The sequence below is a fragment of the Neolamprologus brichardi genome, chromosome 2, assembly GCF_056152115.1.
Source record: "Neolamprologus brichardi isolate AB-2024 chromosome 2, ASM5615211v1, whole genome shotgun sequence".
NCBI classification, from domain to species: domain Eukaryota; kingdom Metazoa; phylum Chordata; class Actinopteri; order Cichliformes; family Cichlidae; genus Neolamprologus; species Neolamprologus brichardi.
The window spans coordinates 3,302,639-3,330,612 of NC_142105.1; the positions used below are offsets into that span (position 1 = coordinate 3,302,639).

General features: G+C 39.7%; 1 protein-coding gene across 2 annotated transcripts in view; it reads left to right on the forward strand.

The window, feature by feature from the left end:
* The window catches only part of fgfrl1a (fibroblast growth factor receptor like 1a), a 76,365-nt gene that overhangs the window by 7,781 nt on the left and 40,610 nt on the right, over positions 1–27,974 (forward strand). For both annotated transcript variants that reach the window (XM_006804530.3, XM_035913756.2), the window contains exon 3: positions 20,701–20,973. In XM_006804530.3, the coding sequence (XP_006804593.1) occupies positions 20,701–20,973 (273 nt within the window). The remainder of the gene's footprint in view (positions 1–20,700; positions 20,974–27,974) is intronic.

Sequence of the window (27,974 nt, forward strand, 5' to 3'; positions counted from 1 at the left end):
AACCATTATATGACCTGGGGGTGTTTACCTGCCAGTCTCAGTGTTTGCACAGGAGGTGCTAAACCTAGATTACCCAAAATGGGTGAAACATTCATCAGAATCCACGCTAGGCCTTAGAAGATGTTTCTTCTCTTGCGTGGAGCCAGTATTTTATACCTTTAACCTACAGAGTTTTTTGTTAGTGTATTATGGAAAAACTAAGGAGCCCTTTAGTAAATGATTTAAACGGTTATGCACTTTAATTTAAGATTTAACTGAGGCTTTTATCCTCTATTTGAGAGAAGAAACAGACTGTGTGTGTGTGTGTGTGTGTGTGTGTGTGTGTGTGTGTGTGTGTGTGTGTGTGTGTGCTGGTTGATTAACTGACAAAGGGAAGCTTCAAAGGATCCAAATGACTCTTTCAGTTCCTCTTGTTAAATCCTAACGTCAGAGCCAAATGTTGGCTGTTTGGGCTGGTGCAGCTGTGGCTGTCAAAAAAACTCCAAATACCAACAATGCACTTTAAAAAAGAGACCTGAAATATTCGTGCATGTCCCTTTTACGTGTTAGTCTAAAGTGTGAGTTTTCAAAACCTAGAACTTATTCTACAATATGACATGTCCTACAGATTAACTAGCACTGATGTGGACCAATCACGGGCAACAAGCTGGGGACCTTGTGGAGCAGTCCTGCAGCTCACTGTTTTATGGGGCCTGCTAATGTTGAAGGCTATTAGCCCACATTTAGATAAAGTCAATGTTTGCTTTGAGTTTGCTAATGGTGGGGTTTAATGGGGCTGTCTGGACGTTCTCTGCAGGGGCTGACGCTGTGTCGCAGTGTTGCTAAGACGCGATGCCTGTTTGTGGAGGGGGTGCAGGAGAAGGAAAGGCAACAGGAGAAGATAAGATAGAAAAGGGCAGTGTGGAAAAAATACTGAGAAAGAAACAGAAATATTTAACAGACAGTTTTGAACTGACTTCATGACTAAATTTGTAATCATTTAAAAATACTGGAAATGTCTTTAGAATAATTGCACACCCCTGATAGCAGTAGTCTAACATAGAGCTGTTCGATATAACGATATGTATCTGATGACGATATAAAAACGTCTATCGTTTCATTTTACGCTATCGTTGGTTTCGTGGTGTCGCAAAATAAACTGTTTACGGCAATATTTTTTCATGGTTTTGATGGTCACTGTAGTGTTTATATTAATTTCTTAAAGTTCTCTCTTTCTCTTATATTTAATATAACCACACTACAGACAGACAAGCGCCTGTTTTTATGCGTTGTGGTTAGCAACAACGACGGTAACAGCATCGCGTGTCCGCTTGTTTATGTTCCACATAAACCTTTCACAATAAAGCTCAAGATCCTGTTGAGACTTTTCAAAATAAACTGAATCACGTGAAAGAGCAGATTATTTACGGATGAGAAGGAAAAAAGAGCCGCCAGGTGCTAAAAAATAAACCTTAGACTCAAATGTTAGAACAGGCTTTTCCCCGCAGCACGCCGTGTAATAAATACTCACAAAGAAAACGGCGGCCGTTACAACTTATGTCTAAAAACGTATCGTTTCATGCATCGGTTAAAACACTCGACTCCAGCTACATGACACGCAGCTGGAAACACTTCACGCAAGTCGAGCTGCCCGAGATTCACAGAATTTACAGAAAATGTTACATTTTTGTGATTTATATCGTTATCGGACGATAGATGTCTTATATCGGGATATGAGATTTTGGTCATATCGCACAGCCCTAGTCTAACATAAAAGGCTGAGAGTTACAGTTGCTAGTATGATGCTGCAAGGACATAATATGAAGAGAAAGTAAGTTTTTGTGAACATTAAATATTATACACATTTCTCTTCTGACCAGCATGTGCAACACATCTGTAATTCCAGAAGCTTTTTAATATTATTTCTCCACTTTATTTATATGCAGTATTTTCCCCCAATTCCCTTTTTTTCAGCTCTCCTTCTCTCCCGGCTTCTCTGTCTCTCCCTTACATGGTGCATTATTGTGTGGCGCCACAGTGCTGTATTGTGGTCTCAGTGGGGTTGGGGTATGTTTGGTCAACGCTACAGCACAGCAGGTCAGAGGGCACCTGGCAGATCAGGGAGGGGTCAGGGAGAGTGTGAGCATCAGTTTATGTACACACACTGTGAATGTGTGTGGCTGTAACGCAGGGTCAGAGAAAGCACATGCTGGCACCAGAGGAGTCTGTAATAACACTGGTGGAACTCCACAGGACAGCACGCATTCGTTTCACTGCATTTTTACATCTTTGTCTCTAGTGTGCGTTACAAACATCATCAAGCGTGTATTAATAGACTTAATGAGGTAATATCAATTATTCCAAACGTATAACCTAAGTTTTAACAATTAAAGACCTCAGTTGTGAAGTGAAGCGATTATAAGTCAACAAACAAACTTACAATGATTGAAATCTATTGTCTTTATTGATTCCTATTAACTATTTATAAAACATCTGTTTAAATTATGCACTGAATTTAATAAAAATTAGTTATATAGCCATAGACAGCAGTGATAATTGCAAGCAAACAGTCACATAAATGTAATCGCATTAATCTGCTGTGCAGGTGTGAAGCATGAAATGTGTTTTTAGTCTTCAGTAGACCCACATGGACTTTCTAGATACCAGTTTGTAGTAACTGGGAATGGATAGAAAGTGTTTTTAAGCAGATGAATAGAAAGACACCATAAGCAGTGTGTATTTTAAGAAAACACTCCTGCTGACACCCCATTTTTATCCACCAATATCACAGTGGAATGATGCTCCAGGTTACTTTGGATCATTATTAGCCTTTACACTTTTTACTATAAACTGTTTTATTTTAAAGGTGAAACAGTAGAAAGTGTCACAGACTTAACTGTATGTACTTTGCTGCCTTTCACATCTCTCTCTGCAGTGTGTCTGTTTTCACTCTCACTTTCTTTCTCTCTCTGGCATTTTAAATCCTTTCTCACTTTCTTTGTCTCTGCTGTTTTCTCGCTCCTTGTCTGCCTTTAAATCAGATCCTTTCAGACCCCTTTTAACCCCCACCTACCATGCACACACACGCACACACACACACACACACACACACACTTCAGCTGTTGATTCCCGGTGGCATTACAAATGGCATATTGCAAAGTGATCATTGGGACTCGGAACAAAGACACTTTTTTCCCTTCAGCCTGTCATACTGACGTGAGTTGAAGTTATGCACCACTGTGGGCAGCTGTGAGCTTGTATCTATGTGTGTGTGTTTGTGTTATTTGTGTAATAAACAAAACAACAGGAACCCAACACCAGCCTGACCAGTATTATCACCATTGCACCTTTGGTGTCAAATGTGATTGACATGTAATAGACATTTGGCCGCACTCTCTTCATTTTGTCAAACATACTGATGACCTTTGACTCCAGGGAGTGGGAACTAATTGCACAGGATGTTAAGGTGGACAGCTTGTCTGTAGCTTTAAATTATAACAACTAAATATTTCATATTTGGAAGGATTATGAAAGTAAATATCACGCCTACAATAGGAGGAAATGCTACAGGAAATGTTTTTTTCCCTGAAAGAATCACAATTTTTATAGAAAGTCAATTTTCTGCTGTCTCTTTTTTCCTAATTGAATTTTAAAAAAATACACCGCAACAAACAGATGAAAACCACTACATAAGAGGGGACACAAATACTCTATCTTTATCCCCAGTGCCAGCTGTTGCTGTAGAATCCATACGGCAGGGGGATGTGAGCAGCATGTGGGGGTAGAGTTACATCCGAGCCATTTTAGGCATGAAGGGATAAGTTTCATAGAAAATAAAAGGAGTGAAATTGGTGTCCAAAGTGCTCGCAAGATCCTTACACCGTGTGTTACAGCCATTTTAGTACTCGCAGCCAAAGTAGTAAATCCTCTGTTGTTTATTGTCAATGGTTTAAAAATCAGCAGAAAATTGCATAACTGACATTTCTTGCTTTTTTTCCCAAAACATTGACCAGATCTGTAAAAGATTACAAAAACAGATATTAGTTACACTGAGGCAACTCGGGACATTAATATGCTCCAAGTAACCACATCGTGCTGATTTCTCGCTGAAGGGTCTGCAGAACAGTTAGCTGTGTTAATTATTTCCCACTACATGGCCCTTCATCACACTGGTCAGCTCAGTGCATTATTATCCAAAGGTAATCCCTCTGTTGTACTGGCACCATTATCACACCAGATCACAACGGGCCTATTCTTCTATATGTAATTAACAAAGGTACTTATGAGCTGCTTTCTGGGACTTAACTGTTGTGTTGTTGGAGCTTTAGGGAAGGCAGTGGGATGTGGTGGAAACTGGAGAATGTGGGGGAAAGGAAAGCGCTCACATAAGAATGCAGCGGCACTTCAGTTTAGGTTTGAACATTTAACAGCACATTGAAAATTTAACCTGGGAATTACAGTTTAACTGTCAGCTGATGGACCAGTGGGAAAAGGTTACATTTTTGTTACATTTTTTTAGCTTGTTGTTGTTTTTTAGCTTGCAGCCATGTATTTCTGAATAAACAGCTTTTTGTGGTTAAGAACAGTAAGCCTGTTTGCAACATGTCTCGGATCATCGAGTCTCTAATTTGGGCGAGATGGAATAAAAGGAACATAATCCTGCGTCTGTAAAAGAAAGAGAGCTGAGGTTTCTTTTAAACCACATATTGATTATGTTTTGAAAAACTTAATTTTGGTGTTTGCCTTTTGGATATTTCCAGATGCTGCTTTACACGCAATGTTAGACCTGTCAGTAATGGAGTGACGACTGTCTCTAAAACACATCTTCATCCTCGTACTTTTATATATAATCAACTCTATCCATCATATTAGGGTCTTTTTTTAAACGTCACTATATAATGATTGACAGACTCAACTGGTTCCTCTTGATTCAAGAGGTCAATCACTGGTACCAATTTACATTTTGATTATCCTTACTGTCTAAAACAGGTTATCTACTAAGAAGCTCGGGTCAGTTCTTCTATAGAGTTTCTTATGTACTTTATGCTATTTTGATTGAGCTGTTCAGTACCACTGAATCCTCCAATGGCAACATTTTGACCACAGTTTTTGAATTTGTCATCGAGAGAATAACAATCAATGTCAGAGGGTTTTCCCTGATAAAGCTGTCTTGATAAAAAGCTCACTAGAGACACTCATGACTTTGGAGACACTCATCTGCTACGTCGAGCTACCTATAAGCATGATGCAACATTTCAGAAATGTTATGTACCTGTAGATTAAACCTGCAAGCTGCAAATTATAGAATACAAAAGCTTCAGACTAAACTAGCATAATGACTACTTTTACTTCTTACTGTGCTAGATGAAAATACACGAATGAGTGAGATCCATTTACTTACATTTAAACATCACTAAAATACTGCTACTTGGTCAACTTTATGTTGAGCTTCGCAAGATTAAGATAATGTTAGCTTTTAAGTTTTAACTGGAAAGATGTAACTGTGGAACATGCATACACCAAGGTGGTACTGAGACCACCAGTCTTGTTTCAGTCATGTTTTATTTATTATTTTATTAACCTTTATTTAACCAGGAAGATCCCATTGAGATTAAAAACCTGTTTTTCAAGGGAGACCTGGCCAAGATAGGCAGCAGCAGGTGTCTCACAGTTACAGAAATTACTCAAACACAGGCAGCAACAACACACATGCAACAATAAGTGAAAGAATACAAATAAATATAATAAAAAAATCAATAAAATTCAAATAAAAATAAAAAAAAGTCAGTTAAAATGACAATCAATCTAATTGAAACAGTTGCATGTTATGGACTTGGCCTCAAGGATTTGTAGTTTAGATTTAAAAGCACTTAATGAAATGAATTCAGTCATTTTCCTTCTGCAGTTTGTTCCAAGCCGACGGTGCTAAATGGACAAAAGCTCTTTTACCAAGTTCAGTTCGGGCAAATGGAGCAGAAAGCAACAAGTAGCCATGCAGACGAAGAGAATACCGACCAGCATGTTTCATTACAAGCAGGGAACATATATAAGAAGGCAGCAACCCAAGTATCGCCTTATATATAAAACTGTATAAATGAGAGTTCCTCCGACTTACCAAAGCAGGCCGTCCTACCTGAGAGTATAACTCACAGTGGTGAGTCTGAAATTTACGGTTAGTGATGAACCTCAGAGAAGCATGATACACAGAATCAACCATTCGAAGACATTGAGCAGAAGCATTCATATATAGAATATCACCATAATCCAGCACAGGCAAGAATGTTGCAGCAACAAGCTGCTACAAAGGCTTTAACTTATTTTGGGCAATTTTCTTAGTTGTTGTAGTTTTTTTTTTCTTTTTTATGGTTTTGGGGGACATTTAGATGTCAGTTGACAAGAAGAGATTAGCAAAAAGAACTATGGCTTAAGCACATGCACCTTATCCCCTCTCTCAAACACAAGCAGTGGACTAAGACAGTGACCAGAGCTGAACAAATGGAGTTTAGTCATGGCTGAGGATTGGTGTGGAATGTGGGAGGGGGGCATGAATTTGTGTGTGCATGCATGTGTGTGTGTGTGTGTGTGTTATGTGCATGCTTGGAATGTTTAACTCCCCACCCAATGAACCAGAAAACACACAGGTGGAGGAGGAGGTGGAAAGATGTGAGGGAGAGGAGGAAATGCAGGATGATGAAGGAGGGAAAAGAAAAGATGAGTGCTGGATCGCTGATCTTCAAAGTGTGACGCTCAAACTGACGAGTACAAAACAAATCCAAACAGAAAGAAAAGACATGTTTATTTAAGTGATAACCAAGTAAGTATTAATTTGATGAGCTTTACTTCTAACTCCACTCTGTCACCTTAACAAAGTAGGCTTCTCACTTTTGGACAAAACACTTCCTGAGTGAGAGTCATTTAACTGCTGACAGGTCTGGACTGCAGTCTGGTCAGTTCACCGCTCAGCCTGTTTTATTATGAAGCCATTGATGTTATGCTATGTGCAGATACGGCACGGTCTCGCCGAAATAACCAAGACTTTCCCTGAAAATCATGTTGCCAGGATGGCAGCATATGTCGCTAAACCATTCAGCATTGGTGTTGCCTTCACAGAGTCTTCAATGCATAAGCCTTTGTATTGCATTGACTACAGCAGCGGTCTCCAACCTTTTTTGCGCCATGGACCGGTTTATGCCCGACAATATTTTCATGGACCGGCCTTTAAGGTGTCGCGGATAAATACAACAAAATAAAACTAGTACCAGTACCGAGTAAAAGAAGATTTATTCATAACACACGTGAAAAGACCCAGGAAAACCGAGTTAACGATAAAAACGATAACAAAATAACGCTGAAAACCGATAAAAACCCTGAAAACTATACATTTCACACCTGAGCCTCAACTCTCGCGGCCCGGTACCAAACGACTCACGGACTGGTACTGGTCCGAGGCCCGGGGGTTGGGGACGGCTGACCTAGAGGTCATTTCTTCAGTTCACCTTTAAATGAACTTGAGTCTGGAAAAAGGTGGCGGGAATCCTTGCTCTTGGATTTTTTGTTTTTTCTTGGCATGGTAGAGTTTTATCTTCTTACATTAGTGATAATGACCAACAATATTGTGTAATGGAAATGATGAAATACCCAAATTCTCTTTTTATGTTTTATGACAAATCGCTCTTAAATCACTGAATTGTCTAAATCTTCATCCTTTCACAACGTGGGGAGCTATAAGCTATTTATATGATTATTGCTCTCTTTCTTGCTCCCTCGCTTATCCCTCGTCTCTTGTTTTTATAGTTATGTCAATATGGATGGCTCCCTTAGAGTAAATAGTCTGCTTTCTACCACTGAAATCAGGTGCTTAACACAGGTTGTACCGTGTGCTCGTGTCTGTTTGTGCCTGTGTATGCATTCGTTATCACTCGCTGTTAATGAGTAACAGTGTCTGCCTCCAGCATGTTGATAAATGCCAGGTCGAGGACATCGCTTTGCTTTACACACATTCACCCAAATGTGCACCTAATCAAGCGTGTTAACTATTTCTTATCTTTCGTCAACTATGTCTTGGCTTATCTGTAAGGCACAAGACAAAAGACACACAAGATACAGATGTATATATTTACAGTGGCTATTTCACAGATTTGTAGACTATAAATGAATGTTTTTTGCCACATACTGTACGTATAAATAGTGTTCCTTTTGTTGGTGCCTGGGTCGTTGCAAAGTTATGTTCACAGTGACTGTAACCTGACTGTGACTAAATAAGTCAATTGACCCCAGCCTTGGATTCCTTGCATACAATCAGACCACCTGCTCTCCTGTTCTGCTTTGCAGCCTAATGAATGTTTGTTTGAGTTCAGTACTGAAGGTTGGAGTGAAATGATCTGAAACTTTTGAACAGTTGTTTTCTTTTTAAGTCAGTGTTACATTTATTAAAACCAAATAAATGTTTGTTTTGATTCAGGATGAAAGTGAGCTAAGTGTGCCATCATATTCAGGCTCAGTGCATCTCTGTGTTTTACTTTGCACCATGCACTGACCAGCCAGGAATGGTGGTAATACTTTTTACTAGGGCTGCCACAAACGATTATTTTGATAGTCGACTAATCAGATCATCATCCATTGGACGTAAAACGTACAGCTTATTGCACCAGCGGCATCTGCTCTTATATAACTATCATTAGCTTACAGCTTTAAGTGTTTAAGGTATGTGCTAACTAAAAATAAAGACAAGATGATAGTTTATTAAATTTTAATGAGATCTGCAGATTGTTTCGGTGAAGTTTAATAAACTCCTTGCTATCTAAAATATAACAGGACACCAGAGTAAATTCTCCAGCATCTCACACTTCTGATAATCAGCTGTCTGCTTGAAGTTTATTCAGCTGTGTAAAAACTATAACTTTAATCTCAGCCAAACCGATTTACTCAGGAACAAATAAAATACTAAAAAAAGCCAAACAATAACATTTTTAAGTTATCTAAGTGACTTATATATATTTAACCTGAGTAGCAAAAGACCGCGGTGGGTTTGAAAACGATTTGCGGGAGTCCGGTGTTCTCACGGCTCTAGTTAGCCTAGCCCCCGGCTAGCTATCGAGCTAGTGGGTAACAGACGTCTCCGAAAACGTCGGAGCGCTTTTGAAAATATGTGGTGTCTTGATAAACTGAGCAGATATTTGAGGTTTACACAGCTACATTCTCGCCTGAAAATATGTTAAACGTTTATTTTGTGACCCAGAAAGAATAATAAGAGTAATATTAAAACTAACTAGCAGCCACCATTGTTGGAAACTGAGCTGGGCTGCGCTATGAATTCTGGGACACAGCTTCTTCTTCTTCGGGGTTTAACGGCAGCTGGCATCCTTGTACATGCAGTGCTGCCATCTTCTGTTTCAGTCCGTTATTACACTCTTAAATCCTACTACTTATTCCTGTGTCTTTTGTGATCTTACAAAGCTTCAAACGACGCGTCGACTATTAAATCAGTCGTCGACGATTTTAATAGTCGACTAATCGTGGCAGCCCTACTTTTTACTCTATTTGAGTTGTTAAAGTATTCAAGTAGACAGTATTTCTTACTCACTGGAATACTGGAGCAGGCTGTTATTGAGCTGACAACCTTCTGATTAGGAGATATTGAACTTTGAAGGCATAAAAATAAACACACTAAACTAGAAGTTTGTGTCCTTTAACCTTCGTTGAGGCCTAGCATCTATTGTTTAGTGTTTAGATATGACATGCATAAACTGTGTAAACAAACCTTATCAGGCTACGTGGATGTTACAGGAGATAGACACGGTATCTTAATGTACTTCCTGTCTTCTTTTTATCTCCAGCAATTCAAAGACAGAAGTGACAGAGCGGGCATAGTTTTGTGCATTCGTGAGCAGCTACACGATCACCTTCCAACAAGTCAGGACTGCATGTTGTCGAAGATTTCTCCAGCACTGTCAATCTTTACCTTTTCTTTTTTTCCTTTTTAACTCACAGGTTGCGAAGAAAATACAGGGTTACAGAGGCTAAAGTATATTCTCTCACAGTTTTACCCCAGGTAGTCATTAAAATGTCAGTTGCACGTCCAGTCTGCAGCTTAGTCGTAAATCCTCAAATGTTAGCAGGTAGCTGTTTATGTGGATTATTTGCTTTCTGTTCATCCTTCCATGGCTTCATCCCTTAACTCACCCCGAGTAGTGCCTCTCCGCTGGCTCTCACACAGCGCTTTTCTTTTTTTCTTCTAACTTACTGTACTTTTCTTCACTTCCCTGAGTCTGCAGTTATGTAGTTAGCCCACAGTATTCCTGCACACCCACTCTCACAAGTGCATACTGTGCATGATGTGGTTTTCATAAAGCCCTTTATAAGCTTTAAAAGAATGCTCAAGGTTTAAAGTGCTCTCAGGTTCTTGTTGGTTTGCAGAACTTTATAGTCATGTTTCCTCCAAAGGCCTCTTATACCATTTTTTCCATGTTCAAGTATCTTCTGTGTTTTCTCTATGAGTTCAAACTACTCCACTGTTTATATTTCAACAGACCAGATGCTTAAACACTTCTTATGAATGTAACTTTTTGTATATATTGTTCTTCTGGTTGCTTTACATGTGAGAAATCACATATTCAAGACCGGGAGGAGACGCGGGGCGTCACAAGCTAGTTTACTCACAGTACCAAGCCTGGATAAACGGGAGGGTTGGAAGGTCACACTTTGTCAAATTTGTGCCAAATCAAACATGCCGATCCATCCGTTGTGGCGATCCCTTGAAAAATAAAGGAGCAGTTGAAGATATCTTACCTAATATATTTACTGCATTTACCTTTAGGTCAGTAAGGTCCATGTAAAAACACTAAACTGTGGAATTTTAATATGTTTTTCCAGATTTTAGCCTGAAGTTAGGCAATAATGTGTTACTCATACAATGCTGTATAGCTACAAATGAAGACATATGTTCATTTCTGAATTACATATGCGTAAGCTTCAGAAACAAGGAGCCTTAGATTACACGCAGCTGCACCAGTGAGCCGTCTGAAGAGTGACAACCTTTTTAATAACCCGATCAGCATTCATTTTCTCACAGCTGCATAATGTAAAACAAAGTGAAAATGTATTACTATTAAACTCTAAACCTAAGTAAACTAAAATAATAGCTTTCATGCCTCTCTCCTGGGTGGGGTGTGTCATTATAAATGATTCATATCTTTTTCTCCAGCAAATGTTTTCCTCTTAACGGAGCATGAACCCGAAAAGAAACGGTCGGTGGTCGATTTCACACCATGCACGAGTGGTTTCAGATCATTTATGTGAAATTTGAACATTGATCATATTGATCGTTGTTTTTGGAAGGAAGTCCATAATTATGTGGTAACCGTGAAGAGTTTTTATGTTGGGGGGGATTGTTGGGTATAGTTTTGAGGGTTTATTTCTTCACAAAAGTTAGGGCAAGTCTTTAACCTCAAGTTTTCCCTTGTTTTTGTAATTGAGCAACTTGTTTGGTAAGTTTCTTCTAAATGATAGCCTTGATTATTACTCTTGATTATGGAGGGGCTTTCCTCCAGGGAAAGGCAGACAGGTGCAGTCGAGAGAAGAGAGGAAAGCCGGAACAAAATAACTAGCTATTAGAAAGGCTATAGTGAAAGAGCACAAAGAGAAGGACGGATCGGAGGCTGTAAAAAGAGAAAGAAAGTGTGAACAAGTAGGAGAAAATAAATCATGTCTTTCTGAAAGGTCTGACGTTATAATTAAACTGTAAAATCAAAATGAAAAGGTAATAATCCAAAGTTCCCACCTTTTGATTGTGTGTGTGTGTGTGTGTGTGTGTGTGTGTGTGCGCTCGGGAACCGATGGTGTGAGTCGCGGAGGGCATCAAGTTGCTGAACAAACCACTCAGCAGATTCCTCAAAGTTTTTCTGTCCGCTGTGTGTTTTTCTTTTGTGTGTGTGCGTGAGAGAGCGAGAGAGAGACAAGTGTATGCTTTTGGTTTATGTAAAGTGTGTGGCTGTGTGTGTGTCATGCAGCCCGCAGTGTTGTGCCAGCCTCAGGCACACAGTTAACTGTCAGGATGGGGTAACAAGCAGCAGCTGACCTGTTGATGGAGTGGAAGTGAATGGGTCAGAACAAGAAGAAAGCGTCTGTGTGTCCGTCTGTGTGAGAAAGCACCTGAAGTACACAAATGATTGTACACTTTGTGCTCTGCAGTTTCTGCCTCAATTAACATAAGATCAACGTGTTTTATGTTTGTGTTTTTTGTGTTTTTTGTGAGTTAATTCTGTCCAATAAGCTGCCTGAAAGGCTAAATGTGGCCTTATGCAAAAAGAAGTCCTGTTGGTTTTTAATCAGTTTAGAAATGATGGATGTGATAATGGAATATGGCTTATAAACAATAACAGCAAGGGATTACAGGGTTTCTCCAAAGGCATAAATAGCAGACTTGTGAGTATTGGTGTAATTTAAGCCTGAGAACAGACAGATTGTCACTGAAGCGTACTGCAGGAAAGTACACATAGGGTTTGGTTTTTAAAATCTTAAGTTTTACTACAGTACAGGGCAGAACTAAAGACGTAAATGTTACTTTTCAAACATACCTGTTAATAACAATGAGCTCCTGGGGATTCGTTTGTATTGCAGCGTTCCAAACTTTTGAGACACACAATATTTTACAGATGCACACACATGCTCACACACCTCTACCTTGATCGGTACATCAGCGCTGTGTCCCGCTGTCAAGAGCTCTCCATGAAAAGCATTCCTCGGCTCTCCCCTCTCGCCCCAGTCTCACTTGCCTGCCAACAACAACGTTGTGTTGGACTCTGCAAACCCATCTGACTCAAAGACCATTGGAACGTTCGGGGCAATAAAAGACCAGAACTCTCAATCAAAAACATAAAGGTTCAGCCCCAGCGATCGCATTCTGCCAAAATATACAACACAACAAAAAATGACCAAATTAGCAAGTTTTTTTTTCTGCGCTTAAAAAAAAATCATGTTTGAATGCCGCTCTTCTACTTCTGATGATATTTTGCAGCTCTTTTTTTGCCATGCTAGTTATGCTATAGATAGTATTTTTACCATGCTAAGAAAATTTGTAATTTTTAAATTTTTATGTGAAATGCATTCATGAGGTTGATTTGAATAAACAGCACAGCACTGGCAATCATCACCGAATTTCTGCAAATGCAAAATAGAGAACCAGACAAAACACATTAGAACTGCGAGTTAATTTGTCACGTTGTCATATCACAAAATGTTAGCGTGAGAAAACACAGACGTGTATTCGTGGTATTTGGCACCCAGAGCCAGAAAAACAGTCTGTTTGTACTTGAGTGTAACAACTAATGCAATTTGCATTAATTTTGCTAATAAGTGTCCAATTTTAGAGCAAATACAGAATAATGGACATGGGGCCAAACCAGGTGAGTTTACTTGACCTTCTGTGGGGCACGGCCGGTTACATCAGGGCTAACTAGCCAGAGAAGAACTACAAGACAAACATGCAAGACTATTATATCGACTGAGGCCTTTTTGTGGGATCCTTGCAATGCTCAGATCTTGCTCTAGTATATAAATTTAAATGTAGTCACAAGGCAGTGTGATGATATCATAATGTCATGCATAATATATGTTTTGTCGAGCAAACTTGCACGTCATTGTCATAAAATTAAAGTCATATGATGCTTTTCTAAGTTTGTACTTTTAAAATGTGCAGAGAGGGTATGAGCGTGCAGCGTTTAAAGCGTGGAAGTACTGACCTTACTTTGAGTTTGATTCCATAAAAAGTGACAAAAACATTAGTGTCCGTTGTGCGTGGGAAGAAAACTTCTTTTTACAGCGAAAAAACCCCTAAACTTCAGAGCAAGCACCGAGTAGCTACGACGTAATGGGAAACTCACAGAGAAACTCGCGGATTCTTCCACTGACCGCTGCACACCTGCACCAGGGTAAACCTCCGCCTACCCCACTCCTGCTTTACAGGTGAAAATAGAGCAAAAGGACCGCTAGTCTTTGACTTTATTTATTTTCTGCTGTGTTTTACTTGCATCTATTTGAAAGACTGAGTGTAAACACAAAAAATATTTTATTTTATGTGCTGGAATGTGCAGAAAATAGGTTTAAATGTTAAACTAATTTCTTCCAGTCAGAGAATGTTGCAGATAATTAAATTTTTGCTTGATGCATAAAGTTAAAAGATTAAAAATAATAAAACAAGTTTTAAAAAGAGACTTTTCCATTTGATTACATTTTGTATGATGATTATGCAGAAAAAGTAGAATTGGGCTGAAAGATCTATCACTTTATCACCTATTCAGGTTGTAAATCGTGTTTTTAAAAAGTAACTAAGTAACTAATTACTTTTGAAAATAAGTAATCAGTAAAGTAACAGGATTACTTTTTTGGGGAAGTAATCAGTAATTAGTTACTGATTACGTTTTTCAAGTAACTTGACCAACACTGGTCATAATATGTATTATACATGAGAACCTCCGCCTCACTATATGCCCAGCTTGGACAGACAGTCGGAGATTTGGAGTATTAGAGTAAGATACTGTTGAATTAATAACTCACAGCATGTCTTTATCCTGTCTTCCTTCTCTCACCCCAACCGGTCACAGCAGATGGCCCCGCCCCTCCCTGAGCCTGATTCTGCTGGAGGTTTCTTCCTGTTAAAAGGGAGTTTTTCCTTCCCACTGTCGCCAAAGTGCTGCTCATAGGGGGTCATATGATTGTTGGGTTTTTCTCTGTATGTATTATTGTAGGGTCTACCTGACAATATAAAGGTCGTTGTTGTGATTTGGTGCTGTATAAATAAAACTGAACTGCACTGGATTCAAATGAGTCAGTATAGTGTCACAGTACATATGCTATTGGATAATTAGGTGTAGTTGGTGAAAGAGAGTTTACCAACTACACCCAATTATCTGGGTGTAGTTGCTACAAAAAAATAACTACTTGTAGCATATTAAGGTACTACTCTAGGTATTTGTTTACAGTAACTACAGTACAGTAACTAATATTCCCCATATTGTCTGAATATAAGGTCATCGTTTGGTGAGGATAGTTTAGGATTTACTAAAGAACTGATGATTATACTGCTATAGTCCGTCTAAACAGCCGAATCTGCCCAGGAATTCTGTTGATAGTGTAAACTTACATAAAATAAATCCAGAATAAATTTACTGATTTTATCTGGAGAAGTAAAAGCTTAAAGTGATGAAGCTAATGTGCATGAAAGTATGTGTTTGCTCCAAATACAGACTAATTCATCATCCAGGTTGGAACTTGAGCTTCGCATTTGTTTTGGGAGTAACTGCTGAAAGAACAGAATGTACAGTATGAACTAATTTTTTCTTTATTTGGCCTTCAGACTTTCTCCATCAGTCCATGCAGAGATCGTGCAGCTCTGAGCAGGAAGCTTCTGTCCCTGCAGGAGTAGCATGCGTCTGACGTGGGCTATATTTTCCTGTAGTTAAGCTGCAGAATACCCAACGTGCATATTCAGTCTGTCTACATACTCCATACTGCATAACCATAGGGCAGACAGAGAGGGGGTGAGCATTTGTTTATGCATATGTGGGCACAAACAAACTATCTTCAAGGAGCTTTAAATTATTGTGGGAAGTCAGTTGTGGGCAAGAGAAGCCCATTTTAAAGCCCTGCAATTTTCTCAAAGATGCCAACTACCCAAAAAGATAAGACAGTAATGCTCAAGCACTCTGAAATTCATAATTACTGTAATTGACAATGTTAAGAAAAGGTTTGTAAATGGGATCTGTGAGTATGACCTGGTCTTCACAGTGATTGGATGTAAACTGTGGTCCAGTCTTTATCTAAATGACAAATGAGTCTGTGACCCTAAGTTCAGGCTCCATATTGGTTAAGTGGTGGTCCTACAGACAGCCTACGGTTAACTTTGCAGACTATAATCTATATGTTTACTGTCACCAGGGGGCAGTGTCACAAACAACCAGTCTGTGTGCTGCGCTTGCTTATGTCCATCAGCCAGCGGCAAAGAAGAGCAAAGTTATAACAAATAAAGCGCTAAAATTAAACTAGGTGTTAAAAACAATGCAGCCTCCATCTGTGCTTCTTACGCAGTATTTTATGTTTTTAGTGCTTTTCCAATTTGTGTTGAACTCCGCTGTTATTCGGTTCCCTATTCTGGGCCACTTTTCAACATACACACAGCCTCGTCCACATCAAGCATCTTTCTAGTCACCGCTCTGACTGGCCTGTCTACAGTGGAGCTGACTGATGAAAAGTAAAGTCTGTCTGTTTCCAATTTACATCAATATTTAGGCTTATTATCCAACCGCTTTACTCAACTACACTGGGCTTCAGCTGGCAGACAACCACTGTGACCTAATGCTATAAAATACCTTGATAAAGCTGATTCTTTTCAGCTTTCTTATAGGCAACAATGCATTCCCAAATTATGATGCTTCCTGTTCAGTATTTTTCATTAGGATGGTGTCAGTGTGCAGGAATCTTTTACACTTTGTGTTTACATCAGTCCGTGTAAACATCAGGTGTGTGGTGAAGTTTCTTTGATCGGAAAATAGCTGCTTTTCTATCTCATTAAAAGTGTGCGTTCATTTAAGATGAATTCTTTGTGCACATCGCAGATGACTCATTACTGAATTCTGCATTCACAGACAGTTTGTCTAACTGTGAAGTGATAAATATCTACCACCCATTAAAGTTACTTTATGCAAAGCAAATGTTTCTTGTCGGAGTCTTCCAGGACCTCTTTTTTATGAGCCATGGTTCAATTTAGCAGATGTTTCTTGTCAATGTGAAATAAAATTGTGTTTTTTGTAAATCAACACATCTCTAACCCACACCTCCGGTATTATTCGAGTGACTGGACTTGGACTGGATGGTTATTCACTCCTGACCCCAGTTAGCATTCGTTGGTGTCGTAATTCAAGACAAATATGCCTTATATTTATTTAAATTCACATGCTTTTCTTTCTGTTGAAGCTTATGTTTTATATTTTTTTATATATTATATTTTTGCAAACCTACTTTCAGCTGCGTATTTACCATTTACCTAATAGGAGCCCCATGTGCAGAAGTACATAGACAACCTGAACTGCGTTTCGTGAAAAAGAAGGAAAGTTTTTTTTTTTACTTGCTTTAGTTTCACCCCCAAGAGACAGATTTAAAAAGACTTTTCTTTGGTCAAAGACCTGGGAGCAGGGGAGGAGGAGGAGGAAAAGAGGCTGCTGTTCGTGTGTTCCCATCACTGGGGAGAGAGAGAGTGTAAAGGAAGAAAATTTAGAGGTAGAGGAGGAAGATGTAGAAGAGGTTAACTGTCGAAAGTTGAGAGGTTTGGATAGAGGTCCTGTTCCTGTGATACCCTTGGGACGAAATTGAGGAAGTGTGTGTGTGTATGCGTGTGCGCAAATGTGAAAAAGCCAGGAGAGGGAGAAAAATAAAAGAGTCTGCAGTGAACGAAGAGGACGGCGTGAATGAGTGTGCTGAAAGAGGAAAAGAGTGATGTCAGGGAAAATGAGAGGAAGGGAGGGGGTTACGGATAAGAAAAAAGATTGGTAGTGGAGTAGTTTAGAGGTAAGGGGAATAAGATTACAATCTTAGAGGAAGAGAAAAGATATAAATAAATACAAAGGAGAATTAGGATTATGTGGCAGTAATACCACCAATCAAAAGAGGTAAATGTGTGCAAGCAAAAGAAAGATGGGAAAATATTTCAGACACACTAAGAAAAGAAAAAATGGATTTTATGTGTGTTCAGAGAGATATATATCAGAAGAAAATAACAAAAGCAGACCAGCAATATGTAACCACATTACCAGGAAAGAAAAGAATAGATGTATAGGGTAGGAAAAGGAGAAAGAGTGAACTCTCGGGCCCCTAATGAGAAAGCCATACAGATGAACGAACACATTCCCCTATCCAGGAATGATGAGTTTGGAGGAGAGCAGGCTCCTCTGAATACCTGTATGACTAATGTCTTTTTCACACATTTCACTTCCATCCATCCATCACTGTGTCCACATCCTGTTTCCATGTTTAAATAACAGCCCTCTTTGTTAGCACAAGCTAGGAACTACTGTAACGCTTCCCCCATTTTTATAACTCTCTTCTCACCTCTTTAGGATTTTTTTCTTCATCTTGTTCATCTCCTACTTCTGCAGCTGCACAGTGAAGGAATGAATCTAGTTCCAGCTTAGCCTTTTTTTTGTTTATATATTTAAACAAATCTGGTGTTGCATTCCATAACCCATAATCTCCTCTCACTCTCTACACACAAAGCCCCACCCCCAGAGTCAGCGTCTAAACCAGGCCTAGCTCACTTATGCATCTTCCTCAGTGCTGTAAACTACATTTAGCAATATTTTTAGCCCCACGAGGTGTTGCTTTTGTACCACAGGCACACTTCTGTCTGCAGGTTGCAGCGGCTTATTCATCCGGACCGGAGTACCTGGAGGGAACCCACGCAAACACAGGGAGAACATGCAAACTCCACACAGAAAGACCCCAGTACGGTGTACATTTTAGGACATCGTCAGGTCTCAGGAAAAAAGTTGTCAGGTCTCTGGTCTCAGAAAAAAAAAAATGCCTGAGACCTGAGACCCGACTTTTTTCCTGAGAACTGAGACCTGACATTTTTTTGTCTGATACCTGACAACTTTTTTCCTGAGAACTGAGACCTGACAACTTTTTTACTGATACCTGACGACTTTTTTCCTGAGACCTGACGATGTCCTAAAATGTACACCGTACCCCAGCCTAATGGTGGAATTGAACTCAGAACCTTCTTGCTGTGCGGCAACAGTGCTAACCACCGTGCTGCCCCTACACTGCTAAAATGACTGAATTCAGACTGACCTGAACAGTGACAATGTCATCTTAGTTCAGTAACTGTTTAATTGTACCCAGAGATTTAAAAAAGATAAATATAAATAAGAACAGCTTCATTGGGAATTTGGCTTTTATGGAATCACGTCTAGGTGTGGGCAATGAGAAAAGAGACAAGTAAACAGATGTTGGCCGCCTGGAGATGGACGTGTTTATTAGCCTTAGCACTTTCCACTGAAAGCTGGAAAGACTTTAGCAACATGCAGGAAGAGAGTACATTTTGAAACAGGGTAAGGAAACTATGTTTTTGTGGTGTGTTTCAATCAGTGTGTTTTAATAAAAGTGCTTGTGACATCTCATGGTTTTCACTTGGCACACTTAGTAGAAAATAAAGAGCTATAGATTGTGTAATGCCACTCGGCCTAAAAATACAGTCATATGATTTATGCATGTCATGCGTGCCAATGCTCCACGGCTGGACAATGATGTATTTTCTTAATGTTCAAAAACCCAATTTAATTTTGGGATTGTCCCGCACTTAATAATCTGTTCTGGCTCTCGTCGCTCCTGTTTCTCACGCCAGCCACACAGAAGTGAAAAACTGGAATGCCAGCTGTGATAAAACTAGTCAATCTTTCACTGTTCTTAGTGGATCGCTGCTATAATGATTACCCCTGTAACCTTTTCTGATTGCACTTAAAACAGTCTGCACTTCTTTGCCTTTCCTTCTTCACTCTTAACCCTGCACACCAGGCTACTCCTTTTCTCCCTTGCACAAAAAATCAACTACGACCTCTAACACAATCACAAGCCAACCAAAAAACAGCATAAGAAGAGGTTCCCGACAGCCAACCAATCATTTTTTGACAAGCACACATTTAAGCAGTATCAAAGGGGGCAATGATATAAACACACCTGAAATGTTTGAACTGTATCTGGCCACATCGATTTGCTAAACGTCTGTCAGGCGCGCTGTTTTCATGGAGCGCTGTTTGTCCTTTCTTTCACATGTTTAACCTGCAGGACGTGACCTGAAGTTAGTTGTTTAATGGTGGATTTTCTTACAATTGCCTTTTGTTGTTTGCTGGGAAATTGTTTGCTACATGGTGGCCTACTGTGTGTTTTTATTGCTATATTTAGAGAGAACCTAAAGGGAGTAATGCGAGGTCAAACAGAGATGCTCAGAAACAAGTTACCTCCCACGCCACTCCTGCTTCCACCTCTCTGTGTTTCTGTTTGTCTTTCTTTGTGTGCCTGTCCTATTCACTCGTATTTCATTCCCTTTCTCTTCGCAGACTTACTCCCTTAAATTCCATACTCCCTTATTCCCTTATTCATTTCCTCCTTGCTTCTCCTCTTACCTTCCCTCTTTCCTTCCTCCGTTTCTCCCCCCTCTCTTTGTTCTGTCCCCTAAATTTCTCTCCATCATTTCCTCCCACCTTTCCAATTCAATCAGGCTACTTTAATCCCTTTTGTTTTCCTAGTGTGCTATTTCACAGTAGAGCGGCTACCGAGCGGTCAAGGTCATGCCTGGCTTCGTGTCAGTTGTGGCATATCAAATGATATTAAACTTACTAATTGGCTTTGTGTTTGCTTCCAATGGATGCTTTTAAGACTGTAAATTTACCAAGGAGTAAACTTACTTCTTGAACTTCCTGGAATAATTAGATTGTATTTTGTATTTAAGTTATAATCTAACTTATGAGCTTCTCAAAAAACAAATTTGTTCAAAACTAGTTTTTTGTCTTTTTCTTTTAGGGGTCAGAATGATCCATTTTCTCGTAGATCAAGTTGCACACTCTTCATTCATGCCCAGTATACTAATATACTAATTATTCACGTCTTACATAACCAGGCTGAATTTACTGCTGATGCTACTACTAAAGTTTTCATTTTTCTTCTACCCTCGAGGTCCCCCCAGGGTGTCAGAGCGGGTGAACCATCGGCAGAGCGCACGTCTGGGTCGCACGGTTAAGCTGGCCTGCCCTGTGGAGGGTGACCCCCCTCCCCTCATCATGTGGACCAAAGATGGCCGCAACATCCACAGGGGCTGGACACGGTTCAGGGTGTCACAGCACGCTCTGCGTATTAAGGAGGTGGAGATGGACGATGCAGGAACTTACATCTGTAAGGCCACCAATGGGTTTGGCAGCGTAAATGTCAACTACACACTTATTGTGATAGGTAAGTGTTTGGTGCATAAGACATCAAGTGAACCTTTGGATGAATTGCATCAACGCGTAAACTCTAAAAGTTACGTAGTCCATCAGATTTTTCAAACAAAATTGAACTGTTTGAGCACGAAATGCTTCATGTGAATGTAAAAATTGAGTTGCACCAGTGCAGGCGATGCAAACTGTTAGTCCGGAGGCATGGAAATTCCTCATCTGTGTGTGCGTCTCAATGTTAATGTCACTATAAAAGAGGCTTTGTTGTGCCATGTTTCTTTTTCCTATACAATGCCCAGAAGGCTGTATTGTTGTTAGCGTCTGGGTGGGTGAGCTGTTATGTGGAGGCAGTAGTCTGTGACTGCTCTGACAACCTTGCTGCGCAAATACAAGTGTGTATTTTATTTTTTGTACATGGACTCAAATAACCACTTCCCTCAACTCTTATCCATGTAAACAAAATACCTGTTGGAAGGACAGTGTGTCAGCGTGCATTTACACATGCAAGCCTCTGTCTTTGCCTGCTCGTGTGTCTGGGTCTGTGTGCCGGTGAACCTCCACACCCGTCTGTGTGCGCGCGTGCTTCATTCCACGAGTTTGTGCACATGCCACCCGATTTTGCGTGTGTCTCTGTGTGTGCGTGCGCGTGTGTGTCAGGTTTCAGTCAGTAGAGTGGATGCCAGCAGAGTGATTAAGGCTGCATAGCGTTCCAGAGAATCTGACTAAAGCTGGACTCTCTATACCGCGTCGGCACTTCAAAGACTGGGTTGAGTAAAATGCTCCGATGCAAATTCATTCATTCGGTGTTTTAAAAGACAAAAGCATCTTCGATTTGAAATTAAGTCATGCACCGAAGTTAACAGGAGCCAGGTTGAAATCTTACATAACACAACACTTGCAGGAAACCTAATGATGCAGCGTTTTATCTATCAATGAATATGCCAAGATTTTCTTCCTATAGATACAGCATCGATTTTATTATCATTGAAGTGACAGGTCTGAAGTTCAGTTATAGTGTCAACAATACAGTTTCAGTCCCAGTTGTCCATAAATTTGCATATTGCCGGTCGAAAATATCCTTTTATTTTCCTGCAATCATTATCAGTATGCATTCAAAGCTGCATCGGTCTTGACCTGAACTTCAAAGGCAAACTGGCATACAGAGGGTGGGGGCGGTGGTGGAAGGGTTGGGGGGCAACAGCTGCCGCTGAGGTCATCCAGGCAAGCAGCTGCTGCCCCCTTCTCCCCTCCCTCATTCACTGTCCCTTTCACTCACTTCACATATGCACACACACATTCATGCTATGCACAGTTAATTGAGTAAATGTATGTATATTATGTGTTTGTCAGTCTCACTGGTAATGAGAACCAATCCTGTGAATTACAACATCAAAACTTGGGAATAGGATCCTTTCCACTTAAAGCAAAGTACAAGCACATCAACACCCATACGTAAATTGAAAACTGTATAGTTTTATGCATCTTTGACAGTAGTTCTCAAGTCCCACAACCTTCGTTAAGATGTAGCATCTTAGATTACAAGTGTCTGTGAAGGTTCTCAGTCATCCAGGTCATCGTAGTCAAAGGAGCTTGCAAAGAAAAGCGTCTGGACGCTGAAGCTTCTTCAGTTGGAACTGAAGAAGCCTCTCGGATGAGAGGTGAAACGTCTTCAAGTAACTTAAAGAAGTCCAGACGCTTTTCTTTGCAAGCTCCTTTGACATTAGATTACAAGTCTTCACTTAAAACTGAGTGAACTCCGTCTGTTGAGGAAAACTGTTGAGATAAGTGAACACATCTACAGAAATACAGATATTTCCTTGTGAGTTTGCAGTCAGATGCTTTATTTTTAGGCTCTAATTAAGTGAATCGTCATGCCAAAAATAGAAGTACTTCAGGTCAGGAACTGACAGTGTTTAATGTTTCCTTAAATTCACAGAATATTTCAGAGCTTTTATTTGCAAATATGTGCAAACTAACATACAAAACTGTGCAAAAGTAGACAGTCATGCAATATATTGACTTTCAAGCTCATTAGAGTTTTGCATGCATGCTGTACATGTAATTAATTAAAAATCCAAGCAGGGTAATGTAACTTGTATGTTTCCAATAGAAAATGGTCATGGCTTGCAGACTCAAGCAATCTACATTGGTAAGGATGCTCAGAGCTTGTTGTAATAGCTTACTCTGTGGACCTCTGTGGTACTTTGCTGCTCTGCTAAGGGTTCTCTCACTGTTTCGCTTCCTTGCTTCCACCACACGTCCTCTTCGCTTTCATCTCCCCTCCTTACCTGTGTGGTCCTGTGTTAATTATCTTATGACCGGTCTGTTTCACAGTAATGAGCCCACACCTGCATCTTATTGTATTTCCCTCTCAATTTCTAACCAAGAGTATCATTTAACACCTTTTTCTTATTAGCACCCAATATCAGCGCTCATTCCTCCTTCCCCCAGTCAGCTGGCTCGTTTTCCTCCAACCACGTTTAATTTGTACCAATATTTTCACAGTTTCCTATTTTCCCCAGATGTTTTAGCATTCGATTGCCGTAAAACACCCACTGTACTCCGCCGCAGTGGTTGGAAGGCATGGAGAGGCATTTTGTGAAGGCAGGCTTTTGTTGATGTGGGGAAATTGGAAGATTCTTTGAAGGGTTCGTTCTTTTATTGTGTGTAGGTTGGAAAATGTTTGTAAGTAAAATGTGTTTGTGTGAGCGTGTGGTTGTTTATTTGAGGACTTTTGCATGCGCGTATGTTCATGTGTCGTTGTGAGAAGATTTATTGGACCACCAGTAAAGTGAAACCAAAAAAGTTTTTTTTTCTGCTCTACAAACCACAGTGACCTTCAAAAAAACTGAAAAGGCGAGGCGAGCTTCTCTTTCGTACTCCCACAGTCTTTTCATGGAGTTTCTTCTCTTTTGTTCTCCTTTATTCGCTTTTCTTTAACTTTGTCTTTTCATATTGTGAATTTTTTTTCTTACTAGAGCAATGAATTATAGAAAATTTATAGCTTAAACCAGATGCGATGACAATGAAAGCATGTCTGGAGCAGAATTGGGAAACTGTGCATAAAAAGGACGGAAGGAAATGGCTCGGAGTCGTGTGTATGTGCGTGCACGCTTGCATTTAGGCGTGCTTCCGGTGCATGTGCGCATGAAAGTGCGGTTTTGAGTTTTAATGAGCACGTGCGTGTGTGTCAGTGTGCATATGCAGGTCTGTTCGCAAGTGGGTGACATGATGATTTGTGGTGATTTAAGAGCTCAACCATAGCAGCTGACATCTGTTCATAATTGGAGAACAAAGCGCAAAGACAGGCAGAGAAAGATATCAAACCTCGACCTGATGTATGTTTGAATAAATACGGTTGTACATAATTTATGTTCATCAAGCCGTGGCTACGTAATGAAGACTGAAGCAAGAAGTCGAATCACAACATTAAACATGACAAATGGCAAAAAGAAAAGCAGGAGTATGAAGAAAATTGATTTAGAAAATTATTGTTTCTTCAGTAAAATCTGGTGATTTAATGCCAGGATTACACTAATAGCAGTGAACTCCTGACATCACACAGCTCTGCCCTGTTTGTCATGAAACTTTAATGTGGTACTGCACACCAAATAAATGGTTTCACATCGTCGCCTGAGACTGCTTGCTTCCTGGTAGGCCTGCACTTCTTTGACAGCAAATCCAGCTCGTTTTTGCACGTTCAGTCTTTCTTCATTAAACTGCATTGCATGTGTGAGACCGCAGCTGTCTTCCGGCCAGAAGCTAACACATGAGATCACGTTGCAGACCGACATCATCTCGCCATCCGTCAGTTTCTCCATCCCGATGCCCCCTCTTATTTCGTGTTCTCAAATTTCTGATTTTTTAATTGAGATATCTGGTGCCTCATCTGGAGAGGATGTAGCGGCGGCCAAGGTTTGCAACTTAATTGGTGTGAGTCACACGCAAAGAGAGAAAAGTATGTGTCTGTGATTGCGCAGAGCGTAAAATGAATCTCAAGTAACCCAGTGTCTTGCCCTTGCTACGTCATCCACCTACTTGACAAATTAACCATTTCTGCTCAGGTTAGTTGGTGTTCACTCTAGCATTTGAGGCCTTACAGGAAGTAGGTTCTCAGTAAAGAGCGCAAAACATTAAAAAAGCTGTAATTTTTTTTTTTTTTGAAAATATTTTCATTCAAAAAAGAAAACAACAGTACTTGCAGTTACCGAAATACAATCAACCTTTCTTCATTTTCCTAAGTAAATAAACGTGTGTATATATATATATATATATGTATATATATATATATATATATATATATATATATATATATGTATATATATATATATATATATATATATATATATATATACATATATATATGCGTTTTGTTTTTGTTTTTTGTTAAGCCTTTGCATAACAATATATATATATATATATATATATATATATATATACATATTTATATAAATAAATATATTATTTATATTTATATAAATATATATATATATATATATATATATATATATATATTTATATTTATATAAATAAACTTTTATATATATATATATATATATATATATATATATAGATAACAATATATATATATATATATATATATATATATATATAAAAATATATATATATATACATATATATATGGGGGGGGAAAAAAACGCATTCTAAAACAAAGACCCCCCCCCCCCAGTCCCACACAGATCAACACAACCATCAAACATATTACAGGAATATAACAGTAACAGAAGTACATTTAAACAGGCAATACCTCTAGACTAGCAAAATAAGAGATAAAGGGTTGCCACTTGTGAAAAAATTTGGCTGTGCAACCTCTCAATGTATATTTAATTTTTTCAAGTTTTAAAAAAAACATGACATCATAAGCCACCGGGAAATAGTAGGATACTTAACAGACTCCAATGCAACAATATTAGACGTCTGACTAATAGGGATGTGAAGACTATAATATCCTTTTGTGTGGAATCAAGTGTAAGTGAGCGAACAGGAATCCCAAATACAGCAATCAGAGGACAAGGACGAAGAGTTACCCCAAGAACAGTTGACATAATAGCAAAATACCCCGTCCAGAAACCTTGTAGCTCAGGACACAGAAAAAACATGTGGCTAAGGTGACAAGGAGAACCATGGCATTTATCACATTTATTTTCCACTTCTGGATACAATTCAGAAAGTCTAGACTTAGAGAAATGCACCCTGTGTATGACCTTAAATTGAATAAGTCCAAGACAAGCACAGGAGGTGGAAGATCGTACCCTCGCTATAGCCTGTTCCCAAGACTCCTCATGTATTCGAATTCCTAGTTCTCCTTCCCATGGACACTTAAACTTAACATTAGAGTGGTTACTAAAAGACAGAATAGCATCATAGAGTTTCGAAATGGTTCCTCTGTGATGAGGAATAAATGATAACGTAGTTTCCCACTGCTGTTCTGGAGGTAAAGAGGGGAAATTTGGGAAACACTTGGCAACAAAATTTCGAATTTGAAAATAGCAAAACAAATGGGTAATAGGGAGATTATAACGAAAATGACAAGTTGGGAAAACTATCGAAAACACCATCCACATATAAACGTTTGAACTGTTTTATACCCTTGTCACACCACACTGAGAATGTCGAGTCCAAAAGTGAAGGGGGAAACAAATGGTTGTCGCTTAGAGGACCCGAGGAAGACGGCATTACAAAATTAAAGTGACGTCTAAACTGAAACCAGATTTTGAGTGTGTTAAGAACCACCTGATTATCAGTGTACAGAGAGGGTTTTACGGGTAAAGCCGGTAAAGAAGAGCCCTTACATGATGATAGCTCCAATTTACACCACGAGGAACCAGAAGATTTTAGCCAGTAGCAAAGAAAAAAGCTGTAATTTTAAGATAGAGCCCAGAAATCATCACGTTGTTTACCCCTCCTCCTCTTGAACTTAAAGATGCCTTAATAGCAGGGGATCTGGTTCCAGGAGAAGTTCCCTTCCTTTGTCTCTCCTTATGGAAATACTTGTTTCCTCAGCTGGGAATTTTTAATAATGTATGGTAAAAATCAGAAATAAGTTACATTGTATTCCAGAAGTCTTTGCATTTAAGGATAAAAATGACACAAGCTTATGCTTGATTCGTCCAACAGTTGCAGAAAGTTAGGGCAGAGTTGAAAGAGTGTATGTGCGCCTGTTTCTTCGCCTGTCACAGTCATTTTGTTCGGTTCCGCATCACATTTGTTCCGTTCTCTTTGGTCCTGCTTTTGTTACAACGCGCCGCCCTTACAGTGAAGTAGACAAAGCTGCCGCTCCGGATATCAGGGTGGCACTGCGGAGATGTAAACATGCCGGTGTGTATGCGTGCGTGTTCGGGCAGAAAGAACGGGTTCAGGTTTCAAAAGCTGTTTACCACCTTGTTGTTTCTTGTAAAGATAAACATTAAGATGCACATGGACAGGAAAATATTTGTCCGATCCCTCACATGCACGTCACCGGCAAATGTGGACAAAATACAGATGCAAAGTGACATCAGCACAGTCGCACACTCCTCAGAGGCCCCGGCCTCCGTTTCATGCTTGTCTGTCCCACATCCTCTCGTTCTGCCTCGTTTCACTTCCAGCAAAGAGGAGGAAAGAAGATGGACATGGGGGAGACGCAGCAAAAGAAAACAGAGCCGTCAACAATGCTGGAGAATCAAAGAGAACAATAAAATCTACGGAAGTCTTGGAAAAACTGTCTTCACAGGTTGTCACACATGCATTCAAAGCAGTGTAGGGATAAGGAGAGTTGTATCTGCTGCATCTCCTTTTGCCTTACACTGAGGTGGTCTGTGGAAAATAGTAGCCACGAGTACTTATCTCTCTTAACTTCTCATGCAAACTACAACCGACTCTTCTCACAGTCACCTTCTCTCTGCTTTTTTCCTCAAATATCCTTCTTGTATTTCTCTCAAAACCCTCCTGCAGTTGGATTCCTTCAGCATTACCAGTCAAGAGGAGACGTCTTTTCTCTTGAGCGTCTTTCACCTC